This window comes from Clupea harengus, chromosome 15, assembly GCF_900700415.2.
Source record: "Clupea harengus chromosome 15, Ch_v2.0.2, whole genome shotgun sequence".
In the NCBI taxonomy this organism is placed as follows: domain Eukaryota; kingdom Metazoa; phylum Chordata; class Actinopteri; order Clupeiformes; family Clupeidae; genus Clupea; species Clupea harengus.
The window spans coordinates 17,627,073-17,647,694 of NC_045166.1; the positions used below are offsets into that span (position 1 = coordinate 17,627,073).

General features: G+C 45.2%; 1 protein-coding gene across 5 annotated transcripts; it reads right to left on the reverse strand.

Moving 5' to 3' along the window:
• Positions 1 to 833: 833 nt before the first annotated feature.
• hmbox1b (homeobox containing 1 b) lies at positions 834 to 20,521 on the reverse strand. 5 transcript variants are annotated; one of them, XM_031581472.2, is made up of 10 exons: positions 20,288 to 20,521; positions 13,577 to 14,155; positions 11,763 to 11,848; positions 9,832 to 9,942; positions 4,107 to 4,260; positions 3,720 to 3,802; positions 3,276 to 3,374; positions 2,454 to 2,545; positions 1,911 to 2,006; positions 834 to 1,147 (listed from the first exon to the last, which is right to left on the reverse strand). In XM_031581472.2, the coding sequence occupies exons 2-10, from the start codon at positions 14,152 to 14,154 to the stop codon at positions 998 to 1,000; spliced, it is 1,449 nt and encodes a 482-aa protein (XP_031437332.1). In that variant the 5' UTR covers position 14,155; positions 20,288 to 20,521; the 3' UTR covers positions 834 to 997. The 5 variants fall into 5 exon arrangements, with proteins under 5 accessions (XP_031437332.1, XP_031437334.1, XP_031437329.1 ...); XM_031581474.2 differs by having other exon boundaries at positions 1,911 to 1,994; positions 2,454 to 2,548; XM_031581469.2 differs by having other exon boundaries at positions 2,454 to 2,548.
• Positions 20,522 to 20,622: the final 101 nt, after the last annotated feature.

The window sequence follows — 20,622 nt, forward strand, 5'->3', positions numbered from 1 at the left end:
TCAAAAGGACACATAAAGCTCAAGGTTTCCCCAATCCAAGATGACTTTGGGTATAGCTGGCTATATATATATATATATATATATATAAATATATATATAAACACATAATAGCTGTTATGGAACATAGAATGTCAAAACTCAAAACAGAACAAACATCTGGTCAGTCTGGTGTTCTCAGTATGATACCTGTGTGTGACCCTATTGGGTCTGGCCCGTTCAGACCGCACCTGAAGGTAAATCCCCACCCAGGCAAGGAAAGCAATCGCAGGTTCTCAATCATGTGCACATCACAGTGGCCATGGAGAATGGGGAGACTGGGCATCATGGTGGCCATGGAGACTGGGGTCTAGAGGGGCCCCCTTCCTCTGTGGCTTTTCACCTGAACCACACGGTTGAGAGATTCCATTTACACCATCACCACACCACAATAGGTTCCTCCCGGCTCTCAGTATCCAGGAAGTCCAGGAGCCGGACAGGTGAAGGGGGCCCAACATGACTTCACCCCCCGTCCCTCAACCATCTTAATTTTCAGAGTCTTGTGTTCATGGTTGACCCCTCCTCCCCCTCGTGAACACACAGGCCCATGGAAGCACACGGTTAAGGATTAAAGAGGTACAAGAGAGAATCCTGCTCTACTGATCTGAGACGGAGATGAGGTACAGAGTGTGTTTGGGTTCCTGCAGGTGGAGGGAGAGGTGAGTTCTGAAAGGGGAAGGAAGCCAAAAGGTATCTGGGCAAAACGTGGCAGAAGATTCCAGAACATCCTCTCTGCTCCTCAAAGTGTCTTTATAAGAACTTGGGTGGGGCCAGGAAATGTAATGCTGTTTTGAGAGTATAAGTGGGGAGGGGGTGGGGCTTAAGCATTGGTTTGGTCATTGCAATAGGTGTCCACCACACACACTCACACACATAGATCTGTGCACGCGTACGCACACACACACAGACAGTTTCAAACGCAGACTTTCATCATCCCCTCCCCTGTGATATTGCGTCCAGCTCACTCATCCTCCAGTGCCTCGGTCTTGATGTCACTGGGGACTCCAACCGTTCCGGGTCGGGACAGAGCCAGGATGGTGTGATTGACAGCCGCCATCTCCACTGCCAGCGAGATGGGGTCTTGGTGGTCGTTGTGACCTGCAGCGTCGTCCTAGAAACGAGAGACAAAAGGTCAAATGTCGGCTGAGTTCTTTGAAAGCTGAAAGGTGGGGTGAAAAGAATCCATTAGGGAACCTAAACTGCAGTACAAACTATACACATGAATTTCCATTTTACAATTTTACAACCTCAAAAAAAATGTATCCAACACGCACTCCATAAGCCATCTGCTAACATCCAGCACGTGATGTTTTGCATGTTTGTCCTGTATTCAACCTGTATTCAATGTGGAGGCTGAAGGAGAACTTCCCTTTGGGATGAGAAGTTAATCTGCTCTAAAACGCAATAAGCTTCTCATCTCTGCTCGACTGCTTCTCACCCTTCTTAAACTCCCAGGGTGCACCACTGACAGACGGTGGATGTGTCACCTTTAGCCCCTACGTCTCTGCCTCCTCCCAGCCCTTCTCTATGTTCAAGGGGGTTTGGATGAATAACACTGTTAAAATGGCAGCCCAGGCTTGACTAACAGCTGCAGACCAATCAGTGGCCATCAGTACATTGGGGATAGTAGCCATTGTTCCAAGGGTAAATAGGGGTCAAACCCAAGATATCTCCAGACTTTGGTTGTAAGGGTAGAGTTGTTAGTACTATGTAATAACATAGATGTTATGCAATCATGTTGAAAACTGGGGCTCTCATTCCTTCAGATGCCGACGCCAGGGTCTCAGCTCTTGTCAGGGTCTTGGCTCTTGCCGCATGGTGAGCCAGGGCGGGTAGTGGTAAGGTGATGTGGAAGCTGGGGCGACGTGGTTCACCTGTGTGGGAGAGGTGGGCTCCAGCCGGTAGAAGCCGAACGGCCGCGTCATGGTCCTCTTCTCAAAGTAGGGGACGTCACAACCCTGCAACGACAACTTTAACTGAACATGTGGGAACAGTCCTGCACAGGTCGTAACGACTGATTCATCACACACACACACACACACACACACTCACTCTCTCTCTCTCTCCCTCTCTCCAGCAAGTTCCCAGATGGAAAACCAAACATCATAAGCACGGTGAAGCTTTTTGAGCAGAGTTAAAAACACAATATGAATATATCCAATTGGTTCTCAGAGACTGATCTATGATGGCATCTTGCTAATTGGTACTGTATGTACTAGTTTTTAAAGGAATCTCAAGGGAGCATATCTAAGGGGGAGTAGTAAAGAATCTTAGGCTTCTTGTGCCATCTTACACCATAACACTTACTTTTTTAACGTTCACCAATTCAAAGAACTTAAATCAATCGAAGGAAAAGGAAATGAGAGACACTGAGAGAAAGAGAGAGGACGGAAGAGAGAAAGCACCATTATGACTACCTGCTCAGCGTAATCGTTGCCGTCTATGTCGTCACTGTTGGAGTGGCCACCAGGGCTCTGGACGTCGATGCCATGGCTCTCCAGGATTGTGGCTTCTTAGTAAAAACACACAGACTGTTATTTCAGAGCTTGGACACACACTCATGACTCATATACACACACGACTCTCACACACACACACACACACACACACACACAAACACACAAACATGCAGTAAGTCTTTGGACTTAGACATATAAACAGAATATATAACTGCTAATTCACACCCACACCCTGTTTACTGCCAAACCTTGGCAGAGTAGCAAAACCCATCATCATCTGGGAACACCATCTCTCATCCTTGAACTTGAGTTACACACACAGAAAGTCTTTGGACTAACACAGACAGACAGAATATATAAATCACTCACACACGCACACGCACACACACACACACACACACACACACACACACACACACACACACACACACACACACACACACAACCTGTCCTTTGCAAACATGTCATGTTCATCATCATCATCTTTGAACCTAACAGAGTGACTCTCTTGCTATTGACTGTCTGTGTATCAGCCAAACACCCCCCCCCCCCCACCCCTCTCTCAACATGGCTTGAACCCCAAATTTCCACCAGGAACAGCTGGGTCACGTTCTGGCTGCAAATATTTAGCTTTTTATGTTGAGCCACTTCTGAAACGTGCTGCGGTGCATTTGGTTGAAAATCACAAGCATTGACCAGAGACGTGTCGCAGCCGGAATGTGAATATGATGTGAATGTGACTCTTGGTGGAAACTGGGAGCAAGACCACGGGCACATTACCAATGTTGGCACGCCGCTTGATCTCCTTGCGGCGGTTGGCAAACCAGTTGTAGACTTTGAGGGAGGTGACTCTCTCCAGGTCAGACAACTTCTTTCCTGCTTTGGGGTGTGTGTGTGTGTGGGGGGGGGGGGGGGGGGGGGGGGGGAGGGCGAGGGAGAAGAAAAGACAGAGCTGATAGGTGAGTGGAAGTAGCATTTTTAACCCAACACACGAATCCAAAAACACACACATTCCCTAGGACTATACACATTTCAAAGTGGTGGATTAAACAGGCTGAGGCTGCAGTCAAAGATCAGAGATTGTGTCTCAAGTCAAACTGTATTGGAAATAGGAAATCTGATGGGGGTCTGAAATATCCATCACAGGTTTGAGTATGAGGTCTGATGGGCTAGTGTCACGGGTGGGGTCTGCCCCCCAGTAAGCGGGTAAACGGCAGGACCCACCTGGCTTCTGGATGACGGCGTTGCAGGCGTTAGCGATCTCCTCTCTCTTGGCTTCATCTGGGTACTGGTTCTCATTGAAGTAACTGGAAGGGAAGAAAGAAAGGAATTTACAGCACAGGGATCACAGCACCATGCAACTCACACACACACACACCTGCTCATCACAGCTGCCGTCCTTGTCCACTGCTGCTGGGTACATGGATCCCCTCTCAAACCCCCCCACCCCCACCACCCATCTCTCTTTCACATTTGTTCTGCTGTGTCTTTCTCGGTCAGTCACAACGACACACTTCTCCCTTCAGCAGAAATACTCGGGCCCACCCCATTCTCTTCTCTCCCTTTGGTCCCTCTCCCTCTCCCACTCCCACTCCCTCTCTCCGTTCTCACCTCTCCATGACGGCAAGGCACTCCTTCCTCCACGTGAAGCGGCTGCCTCTGCGCAGACGGAAGCTCCCCACCGCCGTGCTCAGGGGGGGCGGGGTCTGCCGCCACTCTATCTCATCCAGGGACATGGGGGCGGGCCGCATGTTCAGAGTGGCACCTGTCAATCAATCACTCAGTTAATCAAGCAAGCCATCCATCCACTTTTACATATTATTCCTTACAAAAAAAACAGTCACATGCGAGGAGACTTCTCTCCATTTGTGCCATTGAAGTTCCATTCCTTTCTTCCATTCCATTAATCTGAGAAGACTAGTGCCATCAAGAAACAGGTTCAGGACCCACTACAATACCAGTACAAATACTGAAACTCACTGTGGATGTTCATTCATCAAAGCTATTTAAAGATAAATTTGGCTGGATGTAATGAGAATTTTTTTTTTTTTTGCTCTCTGCATTGGGAGGACACAGTTGCATTTCTCCTCCACAGCAGCAGGTGGAAGCAGTAGGCTAGTTAACGGCTTGCGGCCAACGTGCTCTTGAAGAGCTGAGTGGCTGCAGTCTTCTATAAATAACAGTCAGAGCTTCTGCTGGAGCTGCTACTGGCAGAATTCCGCAGCTCTCCCTGAAGGACGTGCCGCAGGGAAAGGAAAAAAAGAAAACAATATGAAAAAAAGAAAAGAAAACGCAACGGACAAGAGGACAGGAATGGAGAGATGCTTTAATGCCCCTGTCCCTACGTCTACAACTCTCTCTCTCTCTCTCGCTCTCTCTCTCACACACACACACAGCACTTGCTCTGTCCCACCATCGCACTCACACAAGAGCTTTCAAATACACCGCTAATGTCAGCACAAACATTCTACAAAAATGGCATGAGATTTTTTTGTTTTTCATGCTTCAACAGGAATTCACACATATTCCTAGTGATAATGCACATGGATCACTCCAAAATAAAACTCATTTAAAAACAACTCACTACCTTTTGAGGAAATGATCTGAAAGAGTGAAACATCTTCAACAGCACTTCAATGATGAGCCAAAGCAAGGACCAAATTAATTTAGCTGCTTTGAGCACCAATGTTTCAACATTCTCCTTTCCCAACGCTGTCTTATCACTGGCTGGCAGGCACCAAGCAGAGTATCTATAGTTGTGCAACAAACCAAACTGCACTTGTCCTTTCAGTCAAGTGAGATGTACAAAACTTTCCTAGAGATTCCCAGTCACTGCCCTTACTTACATAATCGCACAAAAATCTCTCTGTATGTTGAGTGTTGGACAAAACTGCAGTAGACCCATAATGAGCCAAGAAAGGACAACAATCTTGCCTTGTGTGGGTTTTATACCTGCTAGGGTGCTCATATCTACTAGGGTACGTCATAGCCGCCATTTTGTCTGTCGCGGTTTGACGTATCGACTCCTCATTCGTTAACCTCTGCTCGCGGAGTTCAAGGGCATAGCTGTTGAATATATGCCTAAATGTAAAATGCCTAATATAAAAAGGACCTGATCGCGTTAATGCTGACGGTCAACTATAGTGGTAAACCGTAGTAATAATACCCGAAGCACCGTTGTGGTCAAGTAAGGTCCACGTTTGTGTAGCGGCAAATAACAATCACACTGTGATTGAAGGTTTTTTTTATCGTTTTGTTTGCCATGGATTGGTTAGTTAGTTTAGCTAACGGAAGCTACACAAGCCTAACAGCTAGCGAAACCGTTAGCTTACGCTAGCCACCTCCACACACACACACACACACACACACACATTTGACGATCGTATCCAAGCTGTTATTGAATAAACTTCAACCACTACTTAACACGTACAACCTCCTGTAAAGGTAAGTACTATCTTATGCCATTGTATTACTTTGCAGTTGACTTAGTCCTGTTGTTACATAGGCAAGGTGTATTGGGGCTAGCCTACTGTCATTAATGTATGGATGAGCAAGCACCAGTGTGTCAGTGAGAGCTGTTTTTGTGTACCAATCATGACAACGTTGGTAATCGGCTGTGTTTTCTGTTTATGAAAGTCAGTAAAAACGTCTTTTACCTCTTTGTCTGAGGTAATATAAGTCTGAGGAGTTAGTCGATAACGAGCTATTGAGTGAACCAGCCTCATCACTCTCTAAATTGAAAAGACATAGCTAGATCATTGACATTGTACCCTTTGCAAAACCGCGACAACTTCGTTGCAGATGAGACACATGGGCTTTCCATTAGTGAAACCGGGTAAGATAAAGGCAAAGTTGTCTCCATTTATCTTTATAAGCTCCGTTGTCAACTTTCCTCTTCAGCCCTTTTGACAAAGACATTGTATGCTTATTTCTCTCTGCACGCTATTTTCCTCAAACAATAAACAATGTAATATTGTAAGGAGGCGCATCAACCAACTATTTCGAAATAAAAGTAGCCTAAGATAGACGCTAAGTAGTAGCCTAGGTCTAATTAGGAGGCTCAATGTTGAAAAAACTCTATCATTGCTATTCACAATAGGCGAGACTATATTGACAGAGGGGCATACGAGAGAGTTCGTTAAAATAATTAAATTATTCAAACAGACAACCAATGGGCTCATTCACATGGTTTGTTATCATTAGTTATTTGTAGTAGACCTATCCATTCTCCATGTAGGCCTAGTTGTTGCGAGTGCAGGTAAGGGGCACCTATCGCAGTGTCTAAATAGGCAGTCATTTGTTCTAAAAAACATCTAAATATGTGTAAGTCATGACATGCAAATGGTTTAAACCAGCTTTATGTGTCTACCATATGCTTCATCAGTTTCAGTGACAATGTGTTTTTGGTAGGTACAGATTGGCATTTTTTAAATGTTTGTTAAATTAATTATTGTGTGTTTGTTTTTCCCCTCAGGTTTACCTACAGAGAGGCACACCTAGGAACCAAAGCAACATCCATGGACCCACACCTGGCATACTAAGCACCTGAAGAGCCAACACAAAGCCGATCAGGACTTGCCCCCCACTTTACTCCGCTCTTCCCCCTCACTATGGCTCCCTTGAAGTATCCCTTAGAACAGGCATGCAATTGTTAACACATTTAATACCCATTTGTTTACATATTTACTACAAACATGTTCCTACCTAAACTGACATGTAAAAGAAGGGATCCTTGGAACTGGGGTACTCTTCTTTTTGCTGGACCACTGGTCAGGAACTACCATGCTTACTGTTTCAGCAATAGTGAGGTTATGGCTGCAATATCAGTGGTACACTGCTCTACGGTGTCCTCGACATCGCCCACACGGAGGAGTGTAAATGGAAGAGACTATGCTGCTGAGGTAAATGTCCCTGTGATCCTGATTTTCATTCATTACAATATTATGTCTGGTCCACTGTTTTAATATTGTCGCTCGGCCAACCTGTGCTTTTATGGATCCTGGGGTTAGGGCTGGCCCTGATAGTGTTGTTGCCCTAGCCAAGACTTTACATTCTCCCCCCCCCCCCCCCCAAACTATGACACACTATGCTCTACCTCCAAATGATGATACTGATCTCACTTCTATTGAATACTAAGATACTAATTTATATTAATTGATGTTTGCATGCTCGTCCATGAAACATGACCTGTTGTATTTCATTTGATAGCTATATCAATGTTCAGAAAGGGTATGGGGTGGTAGTAGAGTAGTTCAGTAAGAGGATGACGGTAGTGCCAAGTATCCCTTCCTTTTCACATTTGAGGACATAAAAATGTTTTTAGACGATTGTGTGTTTGCACAAGGCCTCACAGCTGCGAGCAGATTTTTGAAATCAACCTATGGTAAGGAGGAGTGCAGTGAAGCAAGGGATCCTGAGTAATTGTTGGTTCATGACCTCAGCATACAGAGATCCTCCACTTGAAGACCTAACTTCCTGCAATCACCCGACACTAAATGTCTTACATTGAAATAAAAGATAAAACAACTCTGTACACTGTCATAGTTCTGCAATGTTTATATGTGTATTTTTTTTTCAAATGTAATGTAAGGCAAGTTGCATTGAAACAGAGGTGGTGACATGGTTCTGTGCAAAAGTTTTAGGCAGGTGTGACAAAATGCTGTAAATCATCGAGTCTGTCTAGGATTACATGAAGAGACAGAAGGATTTGAGGAAGCCTACATCCAAGAAGATCTGTGGTTAGTTCTCCAAGATGTTTGGAACAACGTACCAGCTAAGTTCCTTCAAAAACTGTGTGCTAGTGTACCTAGAAGAATCACACCAAATATTGATTTGATATAGATTTCTCTTCTGTTCATTCACTGCATTTTATTAATTGATGAAAAAATTAACTGTTAACACTTCCATTTTGAAAGCATTCTTAGTTTACAGCATTTGTTTCACACCTGCCTGAAACTTTTGCACAGTACTGTATATCAGAGACAGTTTAATTGAAAATTAATTGATATTGGAGAAAGTATTGATGGCATACGTGTTGTAAATAAACCAAGTGTTTCGACATTCAGAGCTAATTGTTGGCCAATCCTCATATTCAGACTCACGTAAAAACACGTTAGTTACATTTTCTTAATCTACCCACCGATGTATTTATCGAGTGAATTATACCGCTGTATTTAAAATCAGGTTTGGTAAAAGGTAAATCTCGTAGCTACAGCCGCTAGCTAACAAGCATCAGGTGAATACGGGAATCACCACTTTTCTGAATAGCTGGATCACTTAGCTATTAGCATGCTAAGTAGCTACTGTACAGTTCGCGATTGGTACTGTATTACTCGATACTGGTAATTAATTGTTTACAGGGTCCTACCGGCAAAATAATCGGGCAGCAAATAAATTCTGACCAATGAAGTAGCGGAATGTAATACTCCGTTGACAAATAAGCAGTCGAGACGTCACAATCGCGACAGACTCTATGACGTACCCTAGTAGATATGAGCACCCTAGCAGGTATAAAACCCACACCTTGTACTCCAGTAGCAGGCCATAGGTTGAGTATGAAGTATGAAGTATGAGCGGCATGACTTTTCTTCCTCATGGTCAAATTAGCCAGAAACCGTTGAGAAAAGTCATGCCGCTCATACGTCATACTCAACCTTTGACCTGCTACTGGAGTATTGGAAGTCCTTGTTTTGAGTTTCCATGAAGAAAACATATATATGTCTTTTTTTTTTTTAACCCATTTCTTTGAGGTATGGTGCACCAAGTGCAAGCTGGCCTGGGTAGTTGTTTTACTGGATCCCGACAAAGACACCCTACAATTAGGAGGAGGCCACGCTGCGTGAGAGCCCATCACAAGTACACTAAAACGCTACGCTCTCAACTGTGGAAAAATCACAAGAGGCGCACAGATGCCACTCTCTGGTCACAGTGGCAGCAAACTGAGGCATCATCTAGTTGAGGACGGTTCTCAGATGGTTTATGCTTGTGTGTGAAAGTCTGAGAGTGAAGGAGAGTGTGTTCTACGGCAGTCTGGATAGACAGAGCCTGGGGCTGTTTGTGTGAAGGAGAGGGAAGGCAGAGAGGAGAAGGGAAAAGGTTGACAGAGAAAGAGAGAAGGGAGATAAATGAGGTGATTAGCAACGAGGAAGGAATAAATAGGACGAGGCAAAGACAGAGTGGGAGAGAAGAGAGCAGAAGAGAAGAGAGGGATGAAAGAGAACAGTGGAGACAGCAGAAGTTAAAGGAGAAATCTATGGAGAATGAGAGACAGACAGACAGAGGTGAGAGCAGGGGAGAGTTACTGTGTGTGTGTGTGTGTGTGTGTGTGTGTGTGTACCTGGGGTGGTCTTCTCTAGCTGGTACCAGCGGTAGAAGGCCCTCTTCTTCTGTTCACTCAGGTCTGAGCCCTGCTGCAGCAGCCAGTGTGAGATACGGCTCTGACTGATGCCTATTCACACCCGGCCCGACCCAACCCAACAACACAAACAAATCAGCAGACATAAACACTACAGGATATGACACAACATTTTAAAAAGTAGTTAAGCAAGTGTCTGAAGAGACAGTTGGACACAGATGGAGAGACCAAGGGACTGTGACAGAGGGACAGGCGGAGACCAACAGACGAGAGATACAAAGAGGGATCATGTTTAGATGCGGAAAGAAAATTCTGAAGGATGAACAGAGAAGCTACCAGTTTAGACAAACAGAAAACAATAGCGATATACAATGAGAGACAGAGAGATGCAGATGTGTGTGTGTTGGTGAGTGTGTGAGAGTGTGTGAGAGACAGAGATGCAGATGTGTGTGTGTTGGTGAGTGTGTGAGAGACAGACAGATATAGATGTGTGTGTGTCGGTGAGTGTGTGAGAGACAGACAGATGCAGATGTGTGTGTGTTGGTGAGTGTGTGAGAGACAGACAGATACAGATGTGTGTGTGTCGATGAGTGTGTGAGAGACAGATGCAGATGTGTGTGTGTTGGTGAATGTGTGAGTGTGTGAGAGACAGACAGATGCAGATGTGTGTGTGTTGGTGAGTGTGTGAGAGACAGACAGATGCAGATGTGTGTGTGTTGGTGAGTGTGTGAGTGTGTGAGAGACAGACAGATACAGATGTGTGTGTGTCGATGAGTGTGTGAGACAGACAGATGCAGATGTGTGTGTGTTGGTGAATGTGTGAGTGTGTGAGAGACAGACAGATGCAGATGTGTGTGTGTTGGTGAGTGTGTGAGAGACAGACAGATGCAGATGTGTGTGTGTTGGTGAGTGTGTGAGTGTGTGAGAGACAGACAGATACAGATGTGTGTGTGACGATGAGTGTGAGACAGACAGATGCAGATGTGTGTGTGTTGGTGAATGTGTGAGAGTGTGTGAGAGACAGACAGATGCAGATGTGTGTGTGTTGGTGAGTGTGTGAGAGACAGACAGATGCAGATGTGTGTGTATTGGTGAGTGTGTGAGAGTGTGACGGGGCACCTGTGTGACCCGCCACTGCAGCCTGTAGGCTGCTGCCTTCAGTGGACGGGGTGCAGGTGTCTTGGGTGTGTTGCATGTTTTATGTACGTGAGTTTGTCTGTTTAGTGAACACGGCGCGATTAAGCGCGAGAGTTTTAAAATGGTATATAACTTCCGGGTAAGCCGATGTATTGATAATTATATTTAGGCTGATTTATTATGTGTCTGCTATGCCGGCACCAAGCCACTATTTTACTACTGTGGAGTAGTCTCTTTTCCCAGCTGTTTGGGTACATTGTGTTTAAGTATGGCTGCTGATGGCCACAGGTGTTGGTGCCTGACTATGACACACCTGCATTCAATAATTGGCCTGAGCCAATTGCAGGCTGGTGTCAAGGGTACTTAAACCTGCCTTTTTCTATGTTTCAGGAGAGCTGCCGTTTCAGAAAGACGTAAGTCTTTGGAGCTCTCACCATGGACTAGTTAATGTGGTCCTTTTAATTGACTAGGCGGCTGCTTATAGTGTTTATTTGTATTGAGGCTAGGATGCCTGATTATTTGTCCATGTTGCAACATTATTTTTGTAGTTAGTAATGTCCTTGTTTTACTGCCTTATGGGCCTTATTTGAGGGTATAAAAACCTCATCATTCTTACATCTTCTACCTCCTGAGTCCTCCATGAGTTTCCATCTAGCTCTAACCGTGACAGCTATCTCGACCTTTCACAGAGAGACAGACAGATGCAGATGTGTGTGTGTTGGTGAGTGTGTGAGAGACAGACAGATACAGATGTGTGTGTGTCGGTGAGTGCTGACCTGTGACCTGGGCCACCACGGCCTGAGAGATGCGGCGGTTGGCCAGGAAGGCCTTGATCTCCTCCTTCACCATGCTGCTGTCCCGCCTGCAGACCACCAATCAGAGAGAGGCACAGAGGGGTGAGAGCGGGCCAATTACAGCACATAACTGTAGCAATGCACCAAAGCTGCAAGGATACTGTGGAGTCATTGTTAAGCCGTCTTTGAACACCCACTGATTGCCAGAGCACGTGCGTTACGCCAAGCACTACACTGTCAAACGCATGAGCAACAGACAGCTTAGGGATGGTCCCATGGCTGCCAGCATCTTGTAAAAGAACCATTATCATAAAAACAGCATTTCAACCCCAGAGCTCCACCAAAGGGACAAGCACGCGGTCTCACGAGTGAGACGGACAAATCTACTGGACTATAAGCAACAGAGAATCGATATACTTTAGACCTTTCTCCACTTCTCAAACCGAGGAAACTGAAGTCTACCAGAGGCGCAGTGACATTCAAGACAATAAGATGAAGGAATGAATAGGCAAGATGGAAACCAATGTAACGCTTCACAGCCACTGCCTTCAGTTAAATTAAACTACATTTGCTCTTCACAGTAGTAAGAGGAGGAAGGAAGAAAGACGGAAAGGAAGGAAGGAAGACAGAGAGAAAGGGAGAGAGATTGCAGAAAGGAGAAGGTCAGTAAGGGAGAGCTAGACAATTTCACGCCCTCTTTTGCGAGCCACTAAAATGAGCTAACATGCTAACATGACTGCACAGCTGAATCAATACCCCTCTGTTAAGTGTTAATTAGATGCTGAGGATGCTCAGTCTGCCCTGAGTCTGGACAATCAGATGACCGACCACACACACACACACACACGCACGCACGCACTTGGCCCATCCTCTGAATTTGACCCATGCTATATTAGGACCAGTGAGCCCCCACACATCAGTCTGGGTCATTTCCGTTCTGACTCAGCATTATGTTTATGTTAGTGGTAGAATAGTCATTTTGCTCTGTCACTTGGTTTATTTAACCAGGTTCCCAAGATTGCAATTCTCATGACGTACCATTTGACTGTTTTGATACAACACTTTCATACACAGCATTTACTCACATAAGCGTTTGGGTTGAAGACTCTTTGGGTTTAATACACTAAGAAATGCTAAATTCTACTTTATGTAAAAACGTCCAACTAGCCTAACTGAAAATCTATTCTGTGGTCACTCTTTTGGGACAACTTTGTCTTCTTGACTTGTTGCCCTTTTATGTGATGGAGGACTGATGCTCATAATGGCAGCCCGAATGCTTTCTGCATTTAAGACAGCTGGAAACCTAACTAAAAATGAGTATGCAAAACGTTATTTTTTTTCACATTTTGTCCAGACTAAGTTCCCTGGACCTTGGTATTTCAAATACTCTGCGTCCAACCTTGCGCATGTACACACACGCTGCATGAAGACTATGGCCAAGTCTCCAGAGCACCATCCAGTACAATCACAAAGTAAGAAAACCACAGCGGTTAAATCATCCATAGGTCGGTTGACCATGCTGTGCTGAATCTGTTGATGAGGGCCAAAATGGTTTTTAAATAACAGTTGGGCAAGATCAGGATTAGACACCACCCACAGAATGTCTTAGCTGTTTTAGTGGTCAGTGTGGAGTGAAAGTGTGTGCCTGCTTCAATACTGTAGCAGAAATGCCACCCAAGATGGATGCCAACTAATTTTAGACAGAGATGGGTGGCTTGGGTACGGCCGGATCGGGGCCAAACCCAGTTGCAGACCCAGCTACTTTGAAGACATTAAAAGATGGCCGCCATACCCACCTCATTAGCTCCTCCACCTTGTCGTCTACGTCCATGTCCTCCTCTCCTCCCTCGAAGGGAAAAGCGCGGGCGCTGTTCACAGGGTACCGCGGTGGTGAGAGCTTGCCGTTGGGCGTGGCCGCCAGATTGTCGCGCCCGTTCTGCGCCATGGCGACCAGCGAGACAGGGGAGGGCAGGAGTGCGGCTGACGGGGGTGGGCCTGGGGCAGGGGGCGGGGATGGGACGTAGCTGTTGCTTGGTGATGGGGAGAGGGCGGTGTGGTACTGTGTCTGCGTGGCGATGGAGGTGGTGGAGGGAAGGGATCCCGGGGCGGCCATGATGTCGTTGCTGTTGGCGCTGCTGTTGGCGGCCGTGGAGGTGGCGTTGTTGGTGCCGATGGCGGCGGAGGCCGGGGGTGCCATGGCCGGGGGCGGTAAGGGGGGGCGTCGGCCGAACTTGTCGCTATGCTCACGGTCCAGCCGCTCCAGCGTGTCGAGCGCGTGTAGGATCTCAGCACGCGTCATGCCCGTGCGCCGCAGCCGCTGGAGCAGGTCGATCTGCTCAATGGTGAAGCGAGGCTCATCCGTGTAGTGAGACATCCTGCAGGACAGGGACAAAGAGACAGAGAGACAGAGACAGAGAGAAAGAGCTGTTAGATATAAATATGGGGGATATTTCCGTTGCAGGTCCGCCCACACAGTAGAGAGCACTGCACGGTGTCCCCCTGATCAGACACTTCTGATGGATTCCCCATCCAGAGCACGTAGCTCCTCAGCAGGCCACAGAAACACTCCCAGAGGGCCGACACACACACACGCGCGCACACTCACACACACAGACGTGTACAGATATACAATACACACATGCATGCATGCTACGTAAACACACAAGAACATACAGGCAGACTGACTTTCTTAGCTCCAGCTCAAGTGGGGCTCAACTGTGTGGGATGACTTAAAAAAAAAAAAAGAAGAAAAAAACCCAATTCACTCCAAATATCCATACAGTCTACACAACCCTACACAACACTGGGACATTAATGGAAACAAGATTCCATCTGTTGGGGTCTCCACCCTTGTTCTCTTCTCTGGAGCCTTGCTAAGATCAAAACCAGAACAATCACGTCTTGCTGTCACCGTGGCAACCAGCCACAAAACCAAACAGTTATTGTAAGCATTGATTAGATCATACATGATGAGGAGGGTCTCTCTGCCAAACACTACATAGATCCCAACTACACCAGTACTTCACATACCTTTCTGATGAACTGTGTTAGCCATTCAAGAGATTTGAAAATGCTTTTAGAGGTACTGCACGCTGTAAACGTAATTACATGACTGCACTGTGATAAAAACCCATCAATACTGGTGTTAATATTGACCAAACCTAGATTTATTTATTTTTGTTTTTAAGTGCATTTTTTCATGCTCAAAACGCCATCTACTGGTTTAAATTGGCCCTAAAACTGGCAAGGCCAATGCTGATGAAGAGTCGGCCGGTTGGTACATATCTACATCATGTAATTTATATGTTAATGCCGTCTAATCACTTTAATTTGTTGATTAAGACTCATCATTTACACCCCTATTCCTCAGCCTCCCTTCTCAGCCACTTTGCCCACTTTTTAGCATATTTCAAAATGATTCAGTGTATTAGGCTCAGACCCGGGGGAGAAGTTACACTTTGAAGTGAGGGCTGACCTGTCCACCTTCCCCCACCTGTCAACCTGAGCCCTTAACCTGGGAAAGCTTTTCTAGGATCACTCTTCTACAGCTTCTACAGCAGAAACATAGGCTACTTTTTTCAAAAGCTTCCTAATGGTTGAAATCAGGGACGTTTTTTTCTGCACTGTTGTAAATGTATGCTTACAGTATAGATTTTTTTAAATACATTATGTTGTGAACACTAATGCCAGACATAACATTGCATGGCTAGGACTCTTGAAGTTGTAGCAAAAATGACCTGCTAAACCACACAGCCTTTCTCCTACTGTCTCAATGTAACACAATTGCATTCATAATATTCAGTCTATGACTCGTGTCATAGATAATAATAAAGCTGGTACCTTAAGTAGATTGACGGTCCATCGGTTGTTTGTTTAGACTGAAGGGAGAACTAGTCGACTTCAGGGAGTTGTATTAGAAAGAGAAAGTCAGCCATCAGTGTGGAACAGGCTACACAGATGAGTGAACTTTCTACTGACTTTATGCTTTCACTGATAATGGATAACTAGTTTAACTTAGTCGAGTAACCTTTAAATGACAAACCTGGTAAACATTTTCTGTCATCTAGTAACGTTTTAAAATATCCATTTGGAAGTATAGGAACTAGGCTGAGTCTTACAAAGTGGTTCTCTTCTTATTACCTAGGCTATTCAGGCCATCCTAAATGGCTATGCAGGAGCTATTACACAGCCTTCAATGTACATTCAGATCACCACTTCAACAAGAGGAACAGTGAGTAGGAGAGGGTTCACTGTTACATGAGGCTAGAGCTCATTATACCCTCATCACTAAACCCCCCCCCCCCCCCACACACACACACACACACACACACACACACACACACACACAGACACAGACACACAGACACACAGACATACACACTATGATCTCCCGTTCTCCCTGACTGCTCTGTTTGTACTAGTTTACCGTTAACCATTAACACGAGCCCCTTAGTGTATGGTACCCAAACAAACAAATTACATTTTCTTCACCGGCTTGAAACAGCGGGAAGAACAATGAAAGGAGCTGAAACAATCCCATGCCCTGGTTTTCAGTCTGCCATACGGCGCAGGCCATTAAAGCAGATCAATAATTTAACACCAGTGCAGGCAGCTTTGTGTGGAGTTAGAATAGTTTCAAAATTCACCAATAAATGTCACGCGATTCACAACTGTATTTTGTGATTCACATTTCATGTGAATTACAAATACATATCACGCAATTCTCAAATATATTTCCTAATTCATATTTAAATGTTACGCGATTCACAAATTTAAACACTGTTACATATTTTTACAGACTAACGAATGTGCATTTAGAGAACACTCACCATTTGTGAACATCTCTGCATTTATTTGTGGCCTATCAGATGTCTCTTACAATTGCAGGTAACGCAGTGTGGTCACATTCAAACATACCCTTGAATTTACGTTCATGTGATTGGCTGAAATTGTAATAGACATCTGATAGGCTGCAGAGAATGTCCTGCATTTGCAAATGCATTTATGAATCAAGCAGCGTCAGGAAAGTCTCAAAAATCCACAAATAAATGCAGGGGTGTTCACAAATAGGGATGCACTTTCATTAGTCTGTAAATTACGGAGTTGCAAATTAGTGGACCGACGGATGTAGAGAGTAGCAACATGTTATGCCTGAAATAGATTTTAGTGCCGTTACACTACATTTGGGCAAAGGACTACAGTGATTTTACAAATCCCATATCTGACTGGTCGCCAAAAGTGCCACACAATATTTATTCGACTGGGGCTACACAGCTTTCCATACAAACCTGGTATAGCACTTTCTGCACATAGGAAAACAAGTGTGCAGATAAGTGCACTATGGTCACATGATCACCACCACCCCCCCGCTGTCATTCCAGTTTGAATGCCACGTGTGAGGAGATCTATGGTCATCATCACATCACAACCACGATCATTTGACTGGTTGGGTTCAGTGGAGCATTCTTGGTTCACTATGCGGGCAGACGTGGCCCTAAAGGTGCAGCACTATAGATGTGCAGTCGAATAGGTATAAAGCTAATGCTCAACAGAATGCTGAGTTATGCTAGCTTGGCAACGAAACGTATGGAACCAAAGCCCCAAGTCTCACCACTCAGCAGCCATCTTGGTAACGCCCCCAGGCAGCTATTTAAATTAATGGGGAGAGATCCGTAACTCCACATGGGATGACACACATGTGTGTGTGAGAAAGAGGTACTTGAGGATATTGTATCTGCAAATGAACATAACACAAGTGTGCCAACTATGGTATAAGCAGGATAATGGACTTCACGGCCCCGCTTTGCCTTCGTGGCCCCATTACTACCTCAAACAGCCATTATTTGTCTGCTAACAGAATGCCGTGTCGTCCATTATCCCTTACTTGAACTAAACAATTGTAAAAAGTACACGGTATACAAGGGTAGCGAAAGCTTCTGTGTGCTGCATTATAAAGGGTTCAAGGCCAAACATCCTGTTTGACACTGGTGTCAGAAGCGGGATTGAAGGATGACCACACTGGAAGAGATCAGAGACTTCATCGACCAGCTGCAGCGGGAGGGGGAATGGCCAAAGTCTTGCTGGGAGCCCAACGCCACCACCGCCCCAGCCGAAGACCACCACTGCGAGAACGGAAGGCCCACGGCGAGGGATGATGACATACCTCATCCAAGTCCTCCTAGCAGCCCGGTTCAACACCTGGTCTGCGAAAGAGACAGGTGTCCAGGTCGCTCTCACCCTGGAGGGCAAGTCGCTACAAGTCCTTACAGACCTCCAGCCGGTAGAATAGGCCAGCTAGCCTGACACTGAAGGGCCATTACAGCCACCGGAGTGAGAAAGTGAGCATGGGCGCCTATGCAGCAGACCTACACTGGCATTCCTGGCGTGGCTACCCTACCTTCAACGAAAGAAAGCAGGAAGAGCTCGCTGTCTAAGCGTCTAGGGCTTGAAGTCAGAACGACTCCGGGAGCACACATCGCCTAAGTGCACCCGGGCCTCTGGCGGCAGCCCTGGCCAAAGCGGAGTGAACAGAGCATGTCCTCCGGTCCCTGGCATAAAGCATAGAGTACACTAGGCTGACCTGGAGGAGAGTGAAAAAGAAGGACAAGCGAGCCGACAGTTAACCACTACAGCTCCCTAGCGACCGAGGTAATAAAGTCGTTCTTCTTAGTTCTAAATGCCCCAAAAAAGTCTGCTTTGTCCGTTTATACACAAATGATGATTGATCCAGCAGCTTTTATTTGAGCTGAAGTTCGTAATACTTAGTCGCACACATGTTCCCAAATACATTTTACAGTTCGCACACATCTATTTTTAGTTGCAAACCCTTCCACTATCGAGCCCTGAACAACCAGTGATCCCCTCAACCCTCCAAACACACACACTGGATGGCAAAAACTGTCCAGGAATCTTGTGATTCTTCATCTAGTGGTTCTGGTGAAAAAGTCCTTTAGGGGTGAAAAGGTAAAGGCATTCCTCGGAAATGGTAAAGGTTCTTGAGAAACAGGGCTTTCTATGAGAATGACAAAAATAAAACAGCTATTGTAAGGTTGGGATACACCTGCCTTTAAAACAGGGCAGAGTACTGGCGGTATGCTGACAGGTTTGGCTGGAATATCAGCCATAACAAATGGAGATACAATGACACTAACGTAGGTTTCTCAAAGTGAACGCCTGGAATCTACAAAACACACACACAGAGACACACATGCAGACAAACACACACATTATTAGGTAAATTGTTCCTCTAAATATAATCTGCACCAGATCCACAGAGGGATCACAGTCACAGACGAAATGGCCGTATTTTCTGCCGTAAGAGAGCGAATGAAAGATGAGAGAATAATGTGTGCGACCCAAAGCACCCGGTGGCATACGGAGCATTGTGACAGTCGCTAAAGAATTTATGTGACAAGTCATTTCCATTAGATGCACCGCTAACTAAATATGATAACATTGGAAAATGTAAACGCTACGAATCTCTGGCTTTACCGTTTATCGTTGGCAGTCACTGTAGATTGTGTAGTGCAGGCATGTCGCTAGTTATAATGAGTAATAGGTGGTGGGTGTGGATACGTGCGCATCTAGACTAGGATGAGAAAGCTGCCATCATCATCATCTTTCAATGCTAGGCATACACCAGGCTATAACAGAGGAGCACATTATATTCAATACAAAAATCCCTTCGGGGAAAAACACATTGAAGTCATATGATGGCAACACAACTGCATAATCTAACCATCTGGTTGTCTCTGCCTGCACGCTACAGAGTGGCGCAACGCCCATATTCTGTCCAAAAATAACTGCACACCAGAATCAAATTATCTCCAGGACACACGACCAGAATGCACTGCGAATAATAAGGGAAAGATACGCAAATGGCATAAGTAGGGCACCAATTGGTCTTCCATAACCTTCACTTGGAAGTAAGGCGGCACACAGAAAAACTCCCAGTTGCTGATGGCTAAAGTTTGGAAAACAATGTATTTCTCAAAAACATGTCTTGGTGAAACCAGGTTCCCCTACAATTCTGACTGCTCATTTATCTGTGTATGAGTTTCTGGTATTTGACTTACTCCATCCTTTAGTTTCATGTAAATTATATCAAAGAAGCCATATTTTAATCATGCACATGCAACGCATTTAGACATCACAGTCTGCAGAAAGTGACTGTAGCTAGCCACCATAAGTAGATAGCTAGTTAGCTTGCAAAAACGGGCATAACGTGAATAGCACACCGCATAATCAAAACATCAGTTGACTTCAATGCTATTCTGAAACTTAAATTTAACAGGCGACAGTTGTCTGTTGTCATTAGCATATGTGCCAGATGGTTAAATTAGCTGACACTTAAAGTTGTCGTTTGTGCATTCGATAGATACGGTACCTAGCTGGCTAAATAGACAGCTACAGTAATATCAGCTAGCTAGCTAAATGAGCAGCAGCTTGTTGTAGTAATGTATGCTAGATAGCTTGCTAATGTTAATTCAACAATAATGCAATCTTACCTTTTTTCTCGAATCTTGTCACGGCCTCAGTGCATCAGATCATATAACAGCTGCACCCAGACAACGAAGTCGGACGAATCCTTTTCTACTGTACCGTACGACCACCATCAATTTTACAGTTTTGCCCGGCCCTTTTGACTGATTTCAATTTTCAATCAGAAACGAACTGACTTGCCTTTGTCTGACTGACAACAGCCATTTTGACATCAACACCTGGAAATTGTATGATGGCAACATGGGAGTTGTAGTTTGCCGTATGAGTTTTATCACGTCATTAGATGGGTTTGGACATGTACTAAACTACAAGTACCATCGAGTAAAAACAATCTGTTCCT

Excerpts from the sequence above, each read along its gene's own strand:
- hmbox1b (XM_031581469.2), bottom strand. The coding sequence starts at position 14,154 with ATGTCTCACTACACGGATGAGCCTCGCTTCACCATTGAGCAGATCGAC. Across the intron at positions 4,261-9,831 it reads GCTAGAGAAGACCACCCCAG|GTGCCACTCTGAACATGCGG; the intron begins GTACACACACAC and ends ATTGATTGACAG. Across the intron at positions 2,549-3,275 it reads CAAGCGGCGTGCCAACATTG|AAGCCACAATCCTGGAGAGC; the intron begins GTAATGTGCCCG and ends GTTTTTACTAAG.